Below are 15,932 nucleotides of genomic sequence, written 5' to 3'. Positions count from 1 at the left end.
AAAAACAAAACAAGAAAAGATAAATCTTTGTCAGGCTTTTTGTCTGTCATTTCACCAGGCATAGGCCTGGCCTACCTAAAAAAAAAGAACACTGGAGGACTTATGGTATTACAAATGGTATTACAAATCTGTCAGCACAAACAGTAGTAGGCTAATATATGCACATATAAATTACACAAATACACTAAGAAGACTTTAAATGGCTTCTAGCTTGATTTTTTAGATACATTTTTTATTTATTTAACCCATTTGAATTTTATTCATTTCAATTACTTTTTATAAACGCTAAAAGGGGTTAATATTCAATAATGTACAACCTAGCACAAAAGTCTGCATGCATTGCAGTATTCGTTTCCATTCTACTGTCGGACTTTTTATGATGTTTTCAATATGGATTAAGTTTGGTCCTTCCATGTCGCCGTACACTCATAGGAAGTCGTATCGCGGTTGCTAGGACAACATTGATCAGCTTCGCTATGGAACAATGTGCTATACGAGTAAACATCTGGTTTAATTAAATTAAAAAAATCTCCTGATTACTGAAAACACTGGGAATGCAGGGACGTTATAATGGTATGTAAGATAGTTTTGTGTTTTGTGCTACGTCCTTCAAATGAAGATTTCTTTGTTGGACATCAAACTGTGTTACAGTAACTGCGTCTTCTAGTCGCGTAACGTTAACGTTATAACCAAGCGTTCAAGCTACTAACGTTTTTTTTCCCTGGCTTACAAATTAAGTTTTAGTGTTTTAAGTTTTTTCTTTAACCATACTGCGCAATACTGTTTTAATAATAATAAGACGAAGAAAAGATCCTGTTTATTTAATTGTATTGAAATCTAATTTACACACAAATTAACTTCGCCTGTATTTAATAGGTGTTCCGTCAGAATGTGATTCAGAGTGTTTTTTATTTCGGTAAAGTTATTTTGACAGAAATCCCAGCTTTCAGACACAAGCAAACTTGCACATAGTTCCTCAGCTGTTACTATCAAGTCAAGTCCCCTTTGTTTATAACGTTATTGCTCTTTATACAATACAGATTCAAAGTAGCTTTACAGTGATAAACACGAGAACAAGGCAAGGCAAGTTTATTTAACGTTATATAGCACATTTCATACACTATGGCAATTCAAAGTGCTTTACAGAAAGGAATGATAATAATCACAAAATAAAAGCAAGGAAAATTAAAAACAGTTATAAAAGAAATTAAAAGAGATGTATATGATACAGTTATAAAATTAATTAAAAGAGTAAAAAGATGATAGATAAACTTCTCATCTGGCAAAACACCGGTGTATCATATTTTCACAACTCCCAGTTTAACTCTGAGATTTTCCCATGGTGATTAATTACACTGTCTGCGGTGTTAGTTGCAGTGAGAACAATGATCGCATGATACAAACATAATTCAATTCTGCTATAAAGCAGCTCTAAAAAGACAAGTCATTCAGTTGAAGTCAGTTCATTTTGTGTTGAATAATTTAGGTTCAATAACTGAGGAAAGCTCAATTCAGCTATAAAGCAGCTCTGTAGAAAACAGTGATGTCATCGTCCGACTCAGTTCAGTTCAGGTCTCATCCAATAGTGTCAGTACAGTCAAATCAGTAATATTACTAAATATGAACTATCAAAGATATTAAAGAGTAATTTGTTCATATAGTATTTATTTTCTGATTTACTACACAATTTGTTGTAAGCATGAGCTAAAATTGGTGTTACTGTACATTTTGTCTAATTTTATAAATGAATATGTTTTGGGGCAACATGTATTATGTATTATGTATTACTCTCTCGCATTTCAGAGATTGGCATCTCAAGTACTGCATTATCCTGATTCTCCCCTTATCTCATGGATTGGCAATACTACATTTCTATGCACAATTACAAATCCACCACTGACCAGGGATCAGGTGTTGGCCCATTATTATTCATTATCTACATTTTGCCTCTTGGACAAATTATTCATTGTCATGGTATAGCCTATGTTACTGATTACTGATATTCAGATATATACAGCTTGCCGGACAGATTCTATTCACCAGACTGACTCGTTATCCTCATGTTATCCTCAACATCCTCAAGATGTTGAATCATTAGTACATGCATTTATTACATTTCGCATCTGCACACTCTCCCGCTTGCAATATATTCAAAATTCTGCTGCAAGAATATTAACTCTTCACTACACGATCTGCTCATATTACTCCCATCATATTTAACCTCCACCGGCTGCCTGTATCATTCCGTATTATATACAACATTTGTAATGGTCTTGCTCCCTCCTATCTTTATGACATACTTTCTCCCTATATTCCCTCTCGATCACTCCAATCTTCTGGCTGTGAACTTCTCTTTGTTCCTAGATTTAGCCTATCGTCAATGGACGGCAGGGCTTTTTCTGTTATAGCACCTAAGCTGTTTAACTCACTCCCCTGACACTTATGACAATTATCTGTATCCATGAATTAAAATCACAGCTCAAAACCTATTTGTTTGCCTAATATTATCAGTCATAATTTGTATCTGCTTCAAATCACAGCCCAAATCCCAGATTATCAGTCATAATGTGTTCTTCCATTATTATCAGTCATGTCGTGTACTTGCTTCATGATTTTTTACTGTCTAGCCTACCTTCTACATTGTCTAGACAATGTTACAGTTCTTTGTCATGGATTTAAATGTTTGCAACTGCATTATCTCTTGTTCTGGACTGGGCAAATGTCCATTGTCCATATAATTGTTCATGTGAAATGACTGAGCCCGGGAAAGACGATATATAAATTAACCATATTATTATAAAAAAAAAAAGTGAATGTTTCGCATTTTTCATATTTCATATTTTTTAAATAAAAACCTATAAAAAATAAATATTTCTTGTACAACAAAATAATAGCCTTGGCTTTGAAAGATATGATTTATTTATTTATTTTAAAAACTAAATAAATTACTAATTCTCAAAAAGTAATAATTCTTATTACAAAAAAAAGAAGAAATGATTAAAAAAATTCCATAAGCTGTAGTGATGTCTAGTGAAATCAAGTGCTGTTTCCTTTCGACTCTGTCAGGCTGTTCCTGTGTGGGCTCTCTCTCTCCCGCTGCCTGCCATCATCATGATCTCTGTGGGGCTCTATATGATGGTCCTTGCGGCTGTGCTGTGGTGTCACCACTGTCTCAAGGTACTTCAACATCATCAGTTCCTCTTTCTGAAGAAACTTCATGAAACGTTACTGTTAGTCAAATTGCTGAACAATCTACTTGAGTAAATATTAATGGCTGTTGCTATACTAAGTCCAGTAAGTATACACTTTCACAGTTGCCTTGCTCTGAATCTCACTTCCTGCTGTTTTTAGTTCTATCTTTTGAGTAATTTTGGCAGTGTGGATCACACTTGGCTCTCTCTCTCTCTCTTCACAGGCCAAGTGTGATCCACGGTGTTCAGATTGCTGTGCAGGCTTCTCTCCTTGTGAGTACTGTTTAGTGTGTGCCCAGTCATGTGACTGTCGTCCACCCTCCCTGCGATCCTGCCTGGACTACTCCTGTCCCTCCCCTAATGTAAGTCATATGTCGCCAATTTCTTTTTGCTTTAAGCTGGATGCACACTGCATTGTTTTTGCCACAATTTTGCAACCTTAGACAAATTTCAGGAATCGTAAAATATTTTTGTCCATTGTTGGGAAACCCCCGAAGTTTTTGACTGTTTAGGGCAGGGGTGTCCAAACTCGGTCCTGGAGGGCCACTGTCCTGCAGAGTTTATCAGACCTTGATTATCTGGTTCAGGTGTGTTTAATTGGGGTTGGAGCTAAACTCTGCAGGACAGTGGCCCTCCAGGACTGAGTTTGGACACCCCTGGTTTAGGGTTATATGCTCTCCGACGTCCAATTAAATGCCTTGGCAACACTTTATAATAAGGTTTGATTTGATTACATTGAACATTAGTAATAGTTAACGCATTAGTTAACATTAAGTAACTATGAGCAATATAATTTTAAAGCATTTACTAACCTTTTTTAATGTTAGTTAATAAATACATTGTTTATTTTAGTGCATTAAATACTGTAAAGTTCTGTCTTGAAACTCTAGATGGCGCAGCTAATAAGTCTTTAACTTGATCTGCTTACAATCACATAATTCTCTATATAGCACAGCTGATTAGTCCCTGCTATATCAGTAGCCAATGATCTCACATGCTCAACCTTCAAATACTTGGTTAGCATTTGTCTTAGCAGTGCAATGCACTTTCAGAAACCTCCACCTTCCCCAGCTCCACCTGTATAGATCTGCTATAGGTAATTCATGTACACTATATTGTACAGCAGCATGTCTTATTTGCTCACAGCAGCGTGTCGTGTATGTATTGGCAGTAGCAAGTCCCGTACTTACTCTGCCGCAGCAACAGCGTGGCAGATCTGTATCAACATATATATCAACATTGTCATATCCATTACCATGCCAAACACTCCGAGATTTGTCAGGACAGAACTTATGTTAACATATACAACTGCTGATTTTAACAATGTGCTAGTAAATGTATAAATTAACATTAACTAAGATTAATAAATGTTGTAGAAGTATTGTTAACTAATGTAGTAAACTAGCCACTTTGCCACTCGATTGTCAGTTCACTTTTTAGTGCTTAATCCTGTTCTGTACACAGTTCAGTCATTTTTGGGAGTGACAACTGCTTTCTACAACCGCATTAAAGGGTTAGTTCACCCAAAAATGAAAATTCTGTCAGTAATTACTCACCCTCATGTTGTTCCAACCCCGCAAGACCTTCGTTCATCTTCGGAACACAAATTAAGATATTTTTGATTAAATCTGAGCGCTGGCTCACTCCTCTATAGACTTCTAAGACATTATAACTTGCTGGCCCAGAAAATGCATTAAAGACATCGTTAATATAGTCCAAGTGACTCCAGTGGCTCAATCTTAAGTTTATCAAGCGACGAGAATACTTTTTATGCGGAAAAAAAATATTTCGACTTTATTCCACTATTCATTTCCTTCTCTCTGGGCCTCGAGTCTTTTCACGTAGTGTTTAAGCGCAGCGCGTCTGTGTTGTACGTCACACGTAGGCTCACTATTGGCCGATGCTGGTCATGTGTGTGATGCGTGTGACGTGCAACACAGAACCCCCCCCCCCCCCCCCCCCCAAACAATATATATTATTATTGTAATATTATTAACAAATAATACATGCCTATGTATTGCATAAAACAAACACAACCATGCCTAACAATGTATTTTTATAAGGGGAAGGATTGTTGCAATTTTGCACAATAATTGTAATGTTTTTTTTTGTTTTTTTTTAAATATGGTGTAATACAGTGCAACAACAAATATTCTCTTCAGCCACTTTTAGATTGCCTAAACGAACTTTCCTGAAAAGGAGCAATTTTTCCTAAATGAAAATACATCTGAAATGATTTTGTTTGCCCCTAAGGAAAACAGTGTTTTCAGCTTTCTCGCAACATATAATACACAAAACCACATTCGGACGCAATAAATAATACATTAAGGCAATTCTAGATGGCATTCTATGTGTTTGTCGTTTGTCTGTCAATCATCATTAGAGCGCCACCCTCAGGCTGAATAACGCAAGGACAATTCTGAATTCTGTCAAATGTGTGTCTGATGTGTTCAGCGATTAGGATATAAAGCTTACAAAATGTTGATCATAAACTAGTGCTAAGACTAAATTTACGGCCAGGAGCCCCCACTGCCTATAAATATGAACAGAAGTGGTATAAACCTCCTCACACTGTCAGCAGGTTTTTCTTGTTCATCATCATTTCTTCTTATTGCAGTGCGCGATGTGGGATTGTGCTTGTACCTGTCAACCACCAGAGTGCGACTCCATCAACTGCTTCTGCTTTGAGATCAAGTTTAAGTAGAGGGAAAGGTGGAGGAAAAGAGGAAGACCCACCTCACTTTAAAAGATGCCTTAAATTCCAACTCCAAGTGATAGCCAGAGAAACTGTGATTCAGTCTTTGGTTGTTCTGTAATGTTTGCATCATTTGGGAGACATTACAGCATCCTTCCTAATAACAGTCATTGATTTAACCAAAATTAACATCGGTTCTAAAAGATTTAGATCTGCATTTATTGGGAAGATACATTGTTTAGTTGAGTCATGTATGGATGAAGTGAGCAAGATTAATAAATGCTTAATAAAACATAATATAGACTGTAAACACAGCACATACTATTGTAGTATAATGGTTATTGGACATATTTAAGTCATAGTGTGATGCCAGTTTTCCAAACTGCTGTAATTCCTGAAATACACAATCACTATAGAACAATAGAAGACTGAAGCTAAGGTTAAGGCTTTAAGCAGTGCCATGGATTTTTAAAGCATGACGTTTAATTAATTTTTACTTTTCAGCACAAAAGGTCATATTTACCCAACTTTTGTCTTTTCTAGTTTCCTAGTCGGCAATAATTAATTATGCTTTGTGTAGCGAATGTGTTTCTCTGTGGTATCATTGTACTTGGTATGATGGACATTTGTTCTTCAGTTATGAGCCATACAAAGAGAAGAGAGGAATCTATAAACCACACATGCTGTTAAATATATCGCATCTGACACCAATGTCTTTGAACTGTGTGGACTGTATATACAACCCCAAATCAGAAAAAGTTGGGACACTGTACAAATTGTGAATAAAAACAGAATGCAAGTTGTGGAAGTTTCAAATTTCAATATTTTATTCAGAATACAACAGAGATGACATATCAAATGTTTAAAAGGAGAAAATGTATCATTTTAAGGGGAAAATAAGTTGATTTTAAGTTTCATGGCATCAACACATCTCAAAAAAGTTGGGACAAGGCCATGTTTACCACTATGTGGCATCCCCTCTTCTTTTTATATCAGTCTGCAAACGTCTGGGGACTGAGGACACAAGTTGCTCAAGTTTAGGAATAGGAATGGTGTCCCATTCTTGTCTAATACAGGCTTCTAGTTGCTCAACTGTCTTAGGTCTTTGTTGCATCTTCCTCTTTATGATGCACCAAATGTTTTCTATGGGTGAAAGATCTGGACTGCAGGCTGGCCATTCCAGTACCCGGATCCTTCTTCTACGCAGCCATGATATTGTAATTGATGCAGTATATGGTCTGGCATTGTCATGTTGGAAAATGCAAGGTCTTCCCTGAAAGAGACGACGTCTGGATGGGAGCATATGTTGTTCTAGAAATTGGATATACCTTTCAGCATTGATGGTGCCTTTCCAGATGTGTAAGCTGCCCATGCCACACGCACTCATGCAACCCCATACCATCAGAGAGGCAGGCTTCTGAACTGAGCGCTGATAACAACTTGGGTTGTCCTTGTCCTCTTTAGTCTGGATGACATGGCGTCCCAGTTTTCCAAAAATAACTTCAAATTTTGATTCGTCTGACCACAGAACAGTTTTCCACTTTGCCACAGTCCATTTTTAATGAGCCTTGGCCCAGAGAAAACACCTGCGCTTCTAGATCCTGTTTAGATACGGCTTCTTTTTTGACCTATAGAGTTTTAGCTGGCAACGGCGAATGGCACGGTGGATTGTGTTCACCGATTGTGTTCACTTTTTTGGAAGTATTCCTGAGCCAATGTTGTGATTTCCATTACAGTAGCATTCCTGTATGTGATGCAGTGCCGTCTAAGGGCCCGAAGATCATGGGCATCCAGTATGGTTTTCCGGCCTTGACCCTTACGCAGAGATTGTTCCAGATTCTCTGAATCTTTGGATGATATTATGCACTATAGATGATGATAACTTCAAACAAAACGCAATTTTTCTCTGAGAAACTCCTTTCTGATATTGCTCCACTATTTTTCGCCGCAGCATTGGGGGAATTGGTGATCCTCTGCCCATCTTGACTTCTGAGAGACACTGCCACTCTGAGAGGCTCTTTTTATACCCAATCATGTTGCCAATTGACCTAATAAGTTGCAAATTGGTCCTCCAGCTGTTCCTTATATGTACATTTAACTTTTCCGGCCTCTTATTGCTACCTGTCCCAACTTTTTTGGAATGTGTAGCTCTCATGAAATCCAAAATGAGCCAATATTTGGCATGACATTTGAAAATGTCTCACTTTCAACATTTGATATGTTATCTATATTCTATTGTGAATAAAATATAAGTTTATGAGATTTGCAAATTATTCCATTCCTTTTTTACTCACAATTTGTACAGTGTCCCAACTTTTTCTGATTTGGGGTTGTAAGATACATGGTCATATAGTGCTGACTTACCAATTTTAGATTGTAATAATCATTTTTTTGATACATACTGTAATACGGTAATAAAAGCTAGTTCTAATGTTTACTAATGTAATTGTTTACAGGACATCGTCCTGTGAAATATTTGTGCATATTGTATTGTGTGACATACAGTTATGTATGTGGCCATATTTTTGAATGCTTACAGCCAGCATACTTTGGCTTACAAAGTAAACCTGCTGTGACTGTCACTTCTGTCAATTTCTCTGTTGTCAGGCAAAACTTAGGCTGAAATTTTATATATTTTTTATATATATATAAATATGTGCTATTTTTGTAACTGTGTGGTTTTAAAATGAATTAAAGTTTTTCTTTCATGCAAAAGGCTTTTACAGTAGTATTATTATCTATCGAGCATTGGTGGTAACATATTAAAGAATTCACTTTTACATTCATTGTTGGATTGTCTTAGATTTCTTTCATTTGTTTTCATGCATTTGCAAAAATGTATTTGTTCCAAGTTTCAAAAAATTTCTATAAAGGTTTTCTATTTTTTCTGTACCTTTATGAATTGGTCAGACATGAAGCTCTTGCTGATTATAGGGATTCTGTAGAGAAGACATTTAAAAGATGAAAGGTCATGACAGAAGATCTCAGGACAGTAGATCCCTTTTCTGATGACAGTTATCTCGTGGGCTCAGGAGGATTGTAAGTACTGTATGGAGTAATATTAAAGAGCATCATGCAGAAGATTCAGTCGGGTTATTGCAGTCATCTATAGACCACCAGTCTCCTTTTTCATCATTAATTAATTGGGATTGTATGATACTTCATGCATGTTGCAGCAACATTAATAATCATGTGCCTTGTCCATGCCACTCACTGCCTTTCTCTTTAACCTTTCTTTGCTGAATGCCAATGTACATGAATGTCACATCGCCCTTCTCCAGTTGCATCGTGGGTTTGCCTGCTGCTAAGATTAGCCAAACCCACAGAATGTCAAAGGTCACGCCGTCTGAATAAATACAGGTCATCTGGCACCAGAAGAGTGTCACAGACTCTCCAGACCTCCTCTGCATCCATTTGGGGAGTATCTCTCGCTCACTTCATCCAGCTCCACGGTACGCAAATTCTACTTTCTTTCTTTTTTTCTTATTTTGTAAAGTGTAAATTACTACAAAAATAAGACTAGCCTATATTCTTTAGGCTTTTTATTTGCTTTTATTTCAATGTATTTGCTTCTGTCAAATGCTTTTTTTTTAAATCAAAGTAATACTGATAATTATAATAATAATAGTTTTTAATATTAAAATGTTTTAAATAATAATGATTTAATTGTTGTACATTTATTACCGTAATAAAATGTACTGTTAAAATAATTCATAATTCTTTATTCCTGCTTAAATGCATAATACACAAAACACTGATAATCTGTGTTATTTTGGCATGTATTAATAATATTTACCAGCTTGACTGACTGTGCTTGGAATTGAACATCACAAAGAGTCGTTTCAGACCCTCTTTCACAAGTCAAATCCTCTTCTTTAGTGCTGGATTTCAGCCATTAAATGATTGTCTATATTTAAGTTGGCCTTTGGTTGAATGCAACCTGAGCGGAGAGTGTTAAGAGGTTTGTTGCTGGAATGTTAAGAGCCTTTTGTGGGGCTGTTCAATGTCCAGTAGACAAGAGATGTAATTTGATGTTATATATACCAGACTTTTTTTTTTAAAGCGCATTAGTGTCTTATCATTTATAGCCTGTTAAACATACTCCTAAAATGCACTGCACACGCAAGGTCATTTGTTCGCTTGCATCCAAAGAGGATTTCAAAATGTAATTTCCAGGTCTGTTTCTCCTGCATGTGAACTGTCACGTATCACAAGAACGCGTACCCGCCTCTAAATTGTAATAAAACCACTCCCCTTTTGATGCGTAATTCTTAAACCCGCCTTTCAAAGCCCAACAGCCAATCATCGTCCCTACGCCCTGTCCATCAATATATCTCCCGTCCTGATTGGCCAAGCCTTGTAAAATTGCTTGTAATTTCCTTCCTTTTATTGCAATTCATTGCATCCGTAGAATAACGTGACTACGTTGAAAGTGTGATTCGGAAACCATCGCTTCCTCAACCCCTCTTAACTGGTGAGTTTTTACTTAATATAAAGCGCCGACATCCAAGTAAAAGCAAATATATTTGACCGCTGTCGGAAGCTAGTCTTTCACTAGTCGCTTTTCCGTTTTAATGCAAAGTTAACAGGCAACGTTACGTGAGCCGCACAAGGTCATTCATGCTTGTATCTGAAGGGCATGTTGCATCATGAACTAACAAGATGTAGTTTGTTGAAGAAGAAAAAAAAATGTCCGTAAGGTTTGCGAGTACACACCCAAATCTGAACCCTTGCTCAGACTCCTTGATGTTGATTTAATTAGTCACCTGATTCATTACTTGATCATTGTTTTTGTTATGTGATTCGTGTGTTTCTAATGATTATGAATCTGATATGAATCTTTCCCAAACCTATCTCCTTAGAGTCAAGATGCCTCACGCGTACCCATTCCTCACACCAGAGCAGAAGAAGGAGCTGAGCGATATTGCTCAGAGGATTGTGGCCCCTGGCAAAGGCATTCTCGCTGCGGACGAGTCTACAGGTACAGGCTGTTGAGTTCACGTTCATTAGTAACCAGTTTATTTGCTTGTCTTATGACTTCTAACATCTCGTATCGTTGGTCCTGTGCAGGTAGCGTGGCGAAGCGATTCCAGAGCATCAATGCTGAGAACACCGAGGAGAACAGGAGACTGTACCGCCAGCTGCTGTTTACCGCAGACGACCGCGTAAAGCCCTGCATCGGTGGCGTCATCCTCTTCCATGAGACACTCTACCAGAAGACAGATGATGGCAAACTTTTCTCCCAGTACCTTAAGGAGAGGGGCATGGTAGTTGGCATCAAAGTGGACAAGGGTGTGGTTCCCCTGGCTGGCACTAATGGAGAGACCACCACACAAGGTGAACATCCCATCTATGAAATAGAGCCCGACCGATAAAGGATTTTGAAGGCCGAAACCGATACAAATATTTGTTGGTTTTAAAATCCGATATATCGGCCGATATTTTAATTTTTTGTGTTTAATTTCAGAAACGCGCAACAAAACGTTAACAGATTTCCCTAACATTAGTTATTTGTAGTTATTTATGAGTTTTAACCAAAATAATATGATAATGCATTTTAAAAAGAAACTTGTTTCTTTTATTGTCACAACAGAACAGAGGAACATCAAAATATAAAATAATGACGACATTATCACTATCATCATCATTTATATTATCATTAAACAAGATAAAGGTCACCCCTAAATGTTTGTGTGCTACTATTTAGCGATCTAAATCCATTATGTGACTCGTTAATGCTGCGGCTGAACGACAGTCTGCAACGCACACTTGGCGTCATTGGATTTCACACACGTGTAAAAGAAAAGCTAACTTTTATGCACAAGGTACGTTTGATACTTTTTCTCTATGTCTAAATGTTCACTCCTCGCAAGTCTAACTTACATTTTACAATGCAGGGACTGTAACTAGAGATATGCTAGTTATAAATACAGTAATCATTACTTTATTTAGGCAGAATAAGTTCGTTGTGGTTTCCAAGCTCATTAATGTTAACGTTAGCGGTCTTCCACTGATAGTGGCATTAGCTAGCTTTGTGGTTAGCTAGTCTATGATGAGCCATAATTAGCAATGGATAACGTCATACTGCAAATTGTAAAACATACATTTTCAATATAACAGGCCAAGGAGAGATGATACGTCTCATTGCTATAACTGTCACGCTATTAAAGAAATACTTCAGTCACATTGTCAAAAGTTAAAAGGACAGTCAGTCAACTACACTGTAACAACGTAACGTAATTACTAGCTAATTCCGCTTCACTCTCGGCTTATTTAACAGCAGCAAAACTGGACATGATAGTCACGAATTTTGTCATGCTTATTTGAGTTAAGAGAACTGATGGGGATGTTCTTTTAATTGTTATTCAAGCAATGTATGTCTCGTGACCAACTCACCATGAACACACTTCACCGATGATCTCACTCGCGGATAACTGGTTCTCTCTGCCCGACTCTGGCTGGATCAGCAGGTTGCAGGATGTGTGGCGCGTTATACACGAGTGTTGCCAACAGGGACGGTGTAGAGTGCCCTCTGGTGGACAAACTATACAACGCCAACACTCATGACATGGTTGAAGGGTGTTTCGTCCGTTTTTATTTTATTTTTGAAATATTCATTTATCGGCCATTATAAATGCCGATACCGATAGTTTGGAAAATGTCTAATATCGGCCTACCGATAAATCGGTCGGGCTCTACTATGAAATAGATTCTCAGGTATTAAAAATGACACTTGGTATTTTTTTTTACCTTTTGTATCCACTTAATTGCTGGACCTGATGGACTTTGACCGGAATTGAATGGTCACGGTCACTTAGTTTGCTTGGGACTCTTTAAACCTTCATTTCTCTCTGCGTTCGCAGGTCTGGATGGGCTGTACGAGCGTTGTGCTCAGTATAAGAAGGATGGGGCAGACTTTGCTAAATGGAGGTCTGTGCTGAAGATCACTCCCACAACTCCCTCTAGACTGGCCATCATTGAGAACGCCAATGTGCTCGCTCGTTACGCTAGCATCTGCCAGATGGTGAGACGCGCACAGCTATGTATCCACACACACACAATGCTTTTTGTGTGCTTTCATTCAGCATGGACACGTTAAATAGATCAAAAGAGTAAACACAGTAAAGAGTAAAGACACAATGTTACAAAAGATTTCTGTTTCAAATAATTAGTTATTTTGAACATTCTATTTATCAAAGAATCCTGAAAATGTATCAGTGTTTCTACAAAAATATTAAGCAGCGGAACTGTTTTCAACATTGATAATACTAATAAATGTTTCTTCAGCAGCAAATCATCATATTAGAATGATTTCTGAAGGATCATGTGACACTGAAGACTAGTGTAGAGTAATGATGCTGAAAATTCAGCTTTGCCATTACTGGAATAAATTACATTTGTTAAAATAGATAATTTTGTTTTTTATATATTTCACAATCTTACTGTTTTCCTGTATTTTTAATCAAATCAATGCAGTCTTGGTTAGCATAAGTGACTATATCTTAAAATCTTACCGACCCCAAACTTTTTTATATTAAAATAATTGTATAATTTTATTACTGACATGACATCTCCTTTTTCGTTAGCACGGCATTGTGCCCATCGTGGAGCCTGAAATTCTGCCTGATGGTGACCATGACCTGAAGAGGACCCAGTATGTGACTGAGAAGGTTCTGGCTGCTGTGTACAAGGCCCTGTCAGACCACCATGTTTATTTGGAGGGCACTCTGCTCAAACCCAACATGGTGACTGCCGGCCATGCCTGTTCCCAGAAGAACACCCCCCAGGAGATCGCCATGTCAACTGTCACTGCTCTTCGCCGCACTGTTCCTCCTGCTGTGCCTGGTTAGTAAAACAACCGCAATTACTCACTCGCTCATGACAGAGTCTTTATCTTACCACAGGCCTGCTGGATAAGTTCTCGACTATGTAATTATCATCATTTCACATTTCTGACCCATTTTTGCCACACCTCTCCTTGATATAGGCATCACCTTCCTGTCTGGAGGCCAGAGTGAGGAGGAGGCCACACTCAATCTGAATGCCATGAACAAGTGTCCCCTGCATAGGCCCTGGGCCCTGACATTCTCCTACGGTCGTGCCCTGCAGGCCTCTGCCCTCAAAGCCTGGGCTGGCAAGAAGGAGAATGGCAAAGCCTGCCAGGAGGAGTTCGTAAAGAGAGCTCTTGTAAGTTTCAGTAACTTCTGTAATCTGCTGTTTGTTTGTTTTTTTCTCAAAACGAATAAAAACTGTGAAATATTATGCAAACCTGCAATAATAAAATATGATAAATACCGTGTATACTTTATGTATTTAATCTCACTTTATTAACCATACAGGTGTGAATTTGCATTTCCCTCAGCCTGAGGATTATTTCATTTCTGGTGTGAAAGGGCCTATACATGTTTAAAATATTGATTGAAAAAAAATAAGTAATGCAATTAGTTTATATGTATAATATTTATTGTTATTATTAACTCGCTTGTATTTTTACTTGTTAAAAGACATGGACTAATTAATTCAGGTGGAGGCTAAGCATTTCATATGTTTATGTTTTAGATCAACTTTACTCTTATTGTCTTGTGCTTCTATCTCCAGAACAACAGCCTGGCCTGTGTTGGGAAGTATGTGTCCTCAGGAGATAAGGGTGCTGCTGCTGGAGAGTCTCTCTTTGTGGCCAACCATGCCTACTAATCACCAAGAAGCCTTTTACATTTCAATCCACATCAAACACATCTGTACTCTGAACTCCCATCATTTGACCCATTCCCTTTTTCTTTCTAGTGTTTGTTATTTCCATGTGTGAAACAAAACTATGAAACTAAGAGATGAAACCTAAAAGAGTAATAATTGTAATTGAATAACTTGATGTCCAGATGTATTTTGCCCTAATCTCCTCCCTCTTCCCACTTTTAATAACACTCCCATGTGTTCTAATGTCGAACTCTGCTGAGAAACGTTGCTCTTGTACTTGTAGTACTTATATTAACTGTATTTGACTTGCACAAAGAACATCTGCCTTTCAGGGGTATATTATTATTGTTATTGTTTAATATGATACTCACTGTTAAGAAAACAATAAAGTATCTTTCACAGCTAACCTCATTTGCTTCTTTTTGTGGTGTTATTCAAACAGTACGTTTTTGTGAGTGTCGGCACTGTTGGAACTTTTCTTATTTATATAGGATGATTATCATTATAAGAAGCAGCACTGCTTAAGAACACCTTTGATAGATATAATTGCAGTAAATTAGTATTATTATTTGTAGTACTTTTTTAATATTATGAGTTGTGCTTTGTTACCGCTGCTTCATGAAACTTTTGAACCTTTTTTGGGGTTTAAATTAAACTGGCTAAAGGGTGATATTAAATGACTTTGATTATTAAATGAAGTCAGTCATTGCCTCTGTGACTTTGCAACGGCTTGCGTTTTGATTGGTCACACCACAAGGTGTCATTGTGGCCTAAAAGCTTCAGCACTGCCACTCTGAGCTCGAATTGTTATGTCTGAAGTAAAACAAGCCCCCGTCATTAGCATACAGACAAAGAAATGTATAAATAGATAAATGTGAAAATAAATAAAAGTAGAATTAAATAAATGTGGGGGAAAATTGAATCATTCATAAGGAAATAAAAGTATAAATACTCATTAATGTTTGTTTTGTTTTTTACATTTCTTCGTATATTTATTTATGTGACTTATCTGTGTGATAAAGATGGCGGCGCGCGCGGACGCAACGGCTCTCAGTCTCATGCACTGCAATTTCATTGTATACCTGATGTGCAATGACAATAAAGTTCTTATTCTTATACTTAACAAGTATCATCAACCGTAATGAAGACTGATTTGGCCGTAATCCAGGGGTTTTGTGGCAGACTTGTAAATCAGTCTGCGACAGCAACATCTGGCCAAAAGTGTGAGCTTGCCTTCATTTGCACTCACGCTGTTTTGAAACCTTTCGAAATTCCGCTTTCACCACTAAGATGTATTGATCTCAATGTAAACGCATTAACAGTATCTAATAATTTTAAAAGATCTTGGCAAA

The 15,932-nt window shown here is 37.4% G+C and overlaps 2 protein-coding genes across 4 annotated transcripts; both read left to right on the top strand.

The window, feature by feature from the left end:
• The first annotated feature begins 417 nt into the window (after positions 1-417).
• LOC311288830 (uncharacterized protein) lies at positions 418-6,689 on the top strand. 2 transcript variants are annotated; one of them, XM_084406425.1, is made up of 5 exons: positions 444-573; positions 1,804-1,911; positions 3,067-3,177; positions 3,416-3,553; positions 5,809-6,683. In XM_084406425.1, exons 1-5 carry the CDS (start codon positions 571-573, stop codon positions 5,893-5,895), a joined length of 447 nt encoding a protein of 148 aa, XP_084262551.1. In that variant the 5' UTR covers positions 444-570; the 3' UTR covers positions 5,896-6,683. The 2 variants fall into 2 exon arrangements, with proteins under 2 accessions (XP_084262552.1, XP_084262551.1); XM_084406426.1 differs by lacking the exon at positions 1,804-1,911 and having other exon boundaries at positions 418-573; positions 5,809-6,689.
• A 2,319-nt stretch (positions 6,690-9,008) lies between these two features.
• On the top strand, positions 9,009-14,986 carry aldoaa (aldolase a, fructose-bisphosphate, a). 2 transcript variants are annotated; one of them, XM_084430381.1, is made up of 7 exons: positions 9,009-9,338; positions 10,749-10,867; positions 10,957-11,223; positions 12,750-12,910; positions 13,473-13,731; positions 13,874-14,073; positions 14,485-14,986. In XM_084430381.1, exons 2-7 carry the CDS (start codon positions 10,756-10,758, stop codon positions 14,578-14,580), a joined length of 1,095 nt encoding a protein of 364 aa, XP_084286507.1. In that variant the 5' UTR covers positions 9,009-9,338; positions 10,749-10,755; the 3' UTR covers positions 14,581-14,986. The 2 variants fall into 2 exon arrangements, with proteins under 2 accessions (XP_084286507.1, XP_084286506.1); XM_084430380.1 differs by lacking the exon at positions 9,009-9,338 and adding an exon at positions 10,207-10,360.
• The last annotated feature ends 946 nt before the right edge of the window (positions 14,987-15,932 follow it).

This window comes from Rutilus rutilus, assembly GCF_951802725.1.
Source record: "Rutilus rutilus genome assembly, chromosome: 1".
Classification (NCBI taxonomy): Eukaryota; Metazoa; Chordata; class Actinopteri; order Cypriniformes; family Leuciscidae; genus Rutilus; species Rutilus rutilus.
The sequence above is the reverse complement of the archived record's forward strand: the minus strand, read 5'-3'. Positions and strand labels throughout refer to the sequence as shown.

What these genes read in the sequence shown, in the direction of transcription:
- LOC311288830 (XM_084406425.1), top strand. An exon ending in CACCACTGACCAGGGATCAG is followed by an intron (nt 1,912 to 3,066) that starts GTGTTGGCCCAT and finishes CGACTCTGTCAG; the next exon opens with GCTGTTCCTGTGTGGGCTCT. An exon ending in ACTCCTGTCCCTCCCCTAAT is followed by an intron (nt 3,554 to 5,808) that starts GTAAGTCATATG and finishes TTCTTATTGCAG; the next exon opens with TGCGCGATGTGGGATTGTGC.
- aldoaa (XM_084430381.1), top strand. Translation starts at nt 10,756, where the DNA reads ATGCCTCACGCGTACCCATTCCTCACACCAGAGCAGAAGAAGGAGCTG. An exon ending in CGCTGCGGACGAGTCTACAG is followed by an intron (nt 10,868 to 10,956) that starts GTACAGGCTGTT and finishes GGTCCTGTGCAG; the next exon opens with GTAGCGTGGCGAAGCGATTC. An exon ending in ACGCTAGCATCTGCCAGATG is followed by an intron (nt 12,911 to 13,472) that starts GTGAGACGCGCA and finishes CTTTTTCGTTAG; the next exon opens with CACGGCATTGTGCCCATCGT.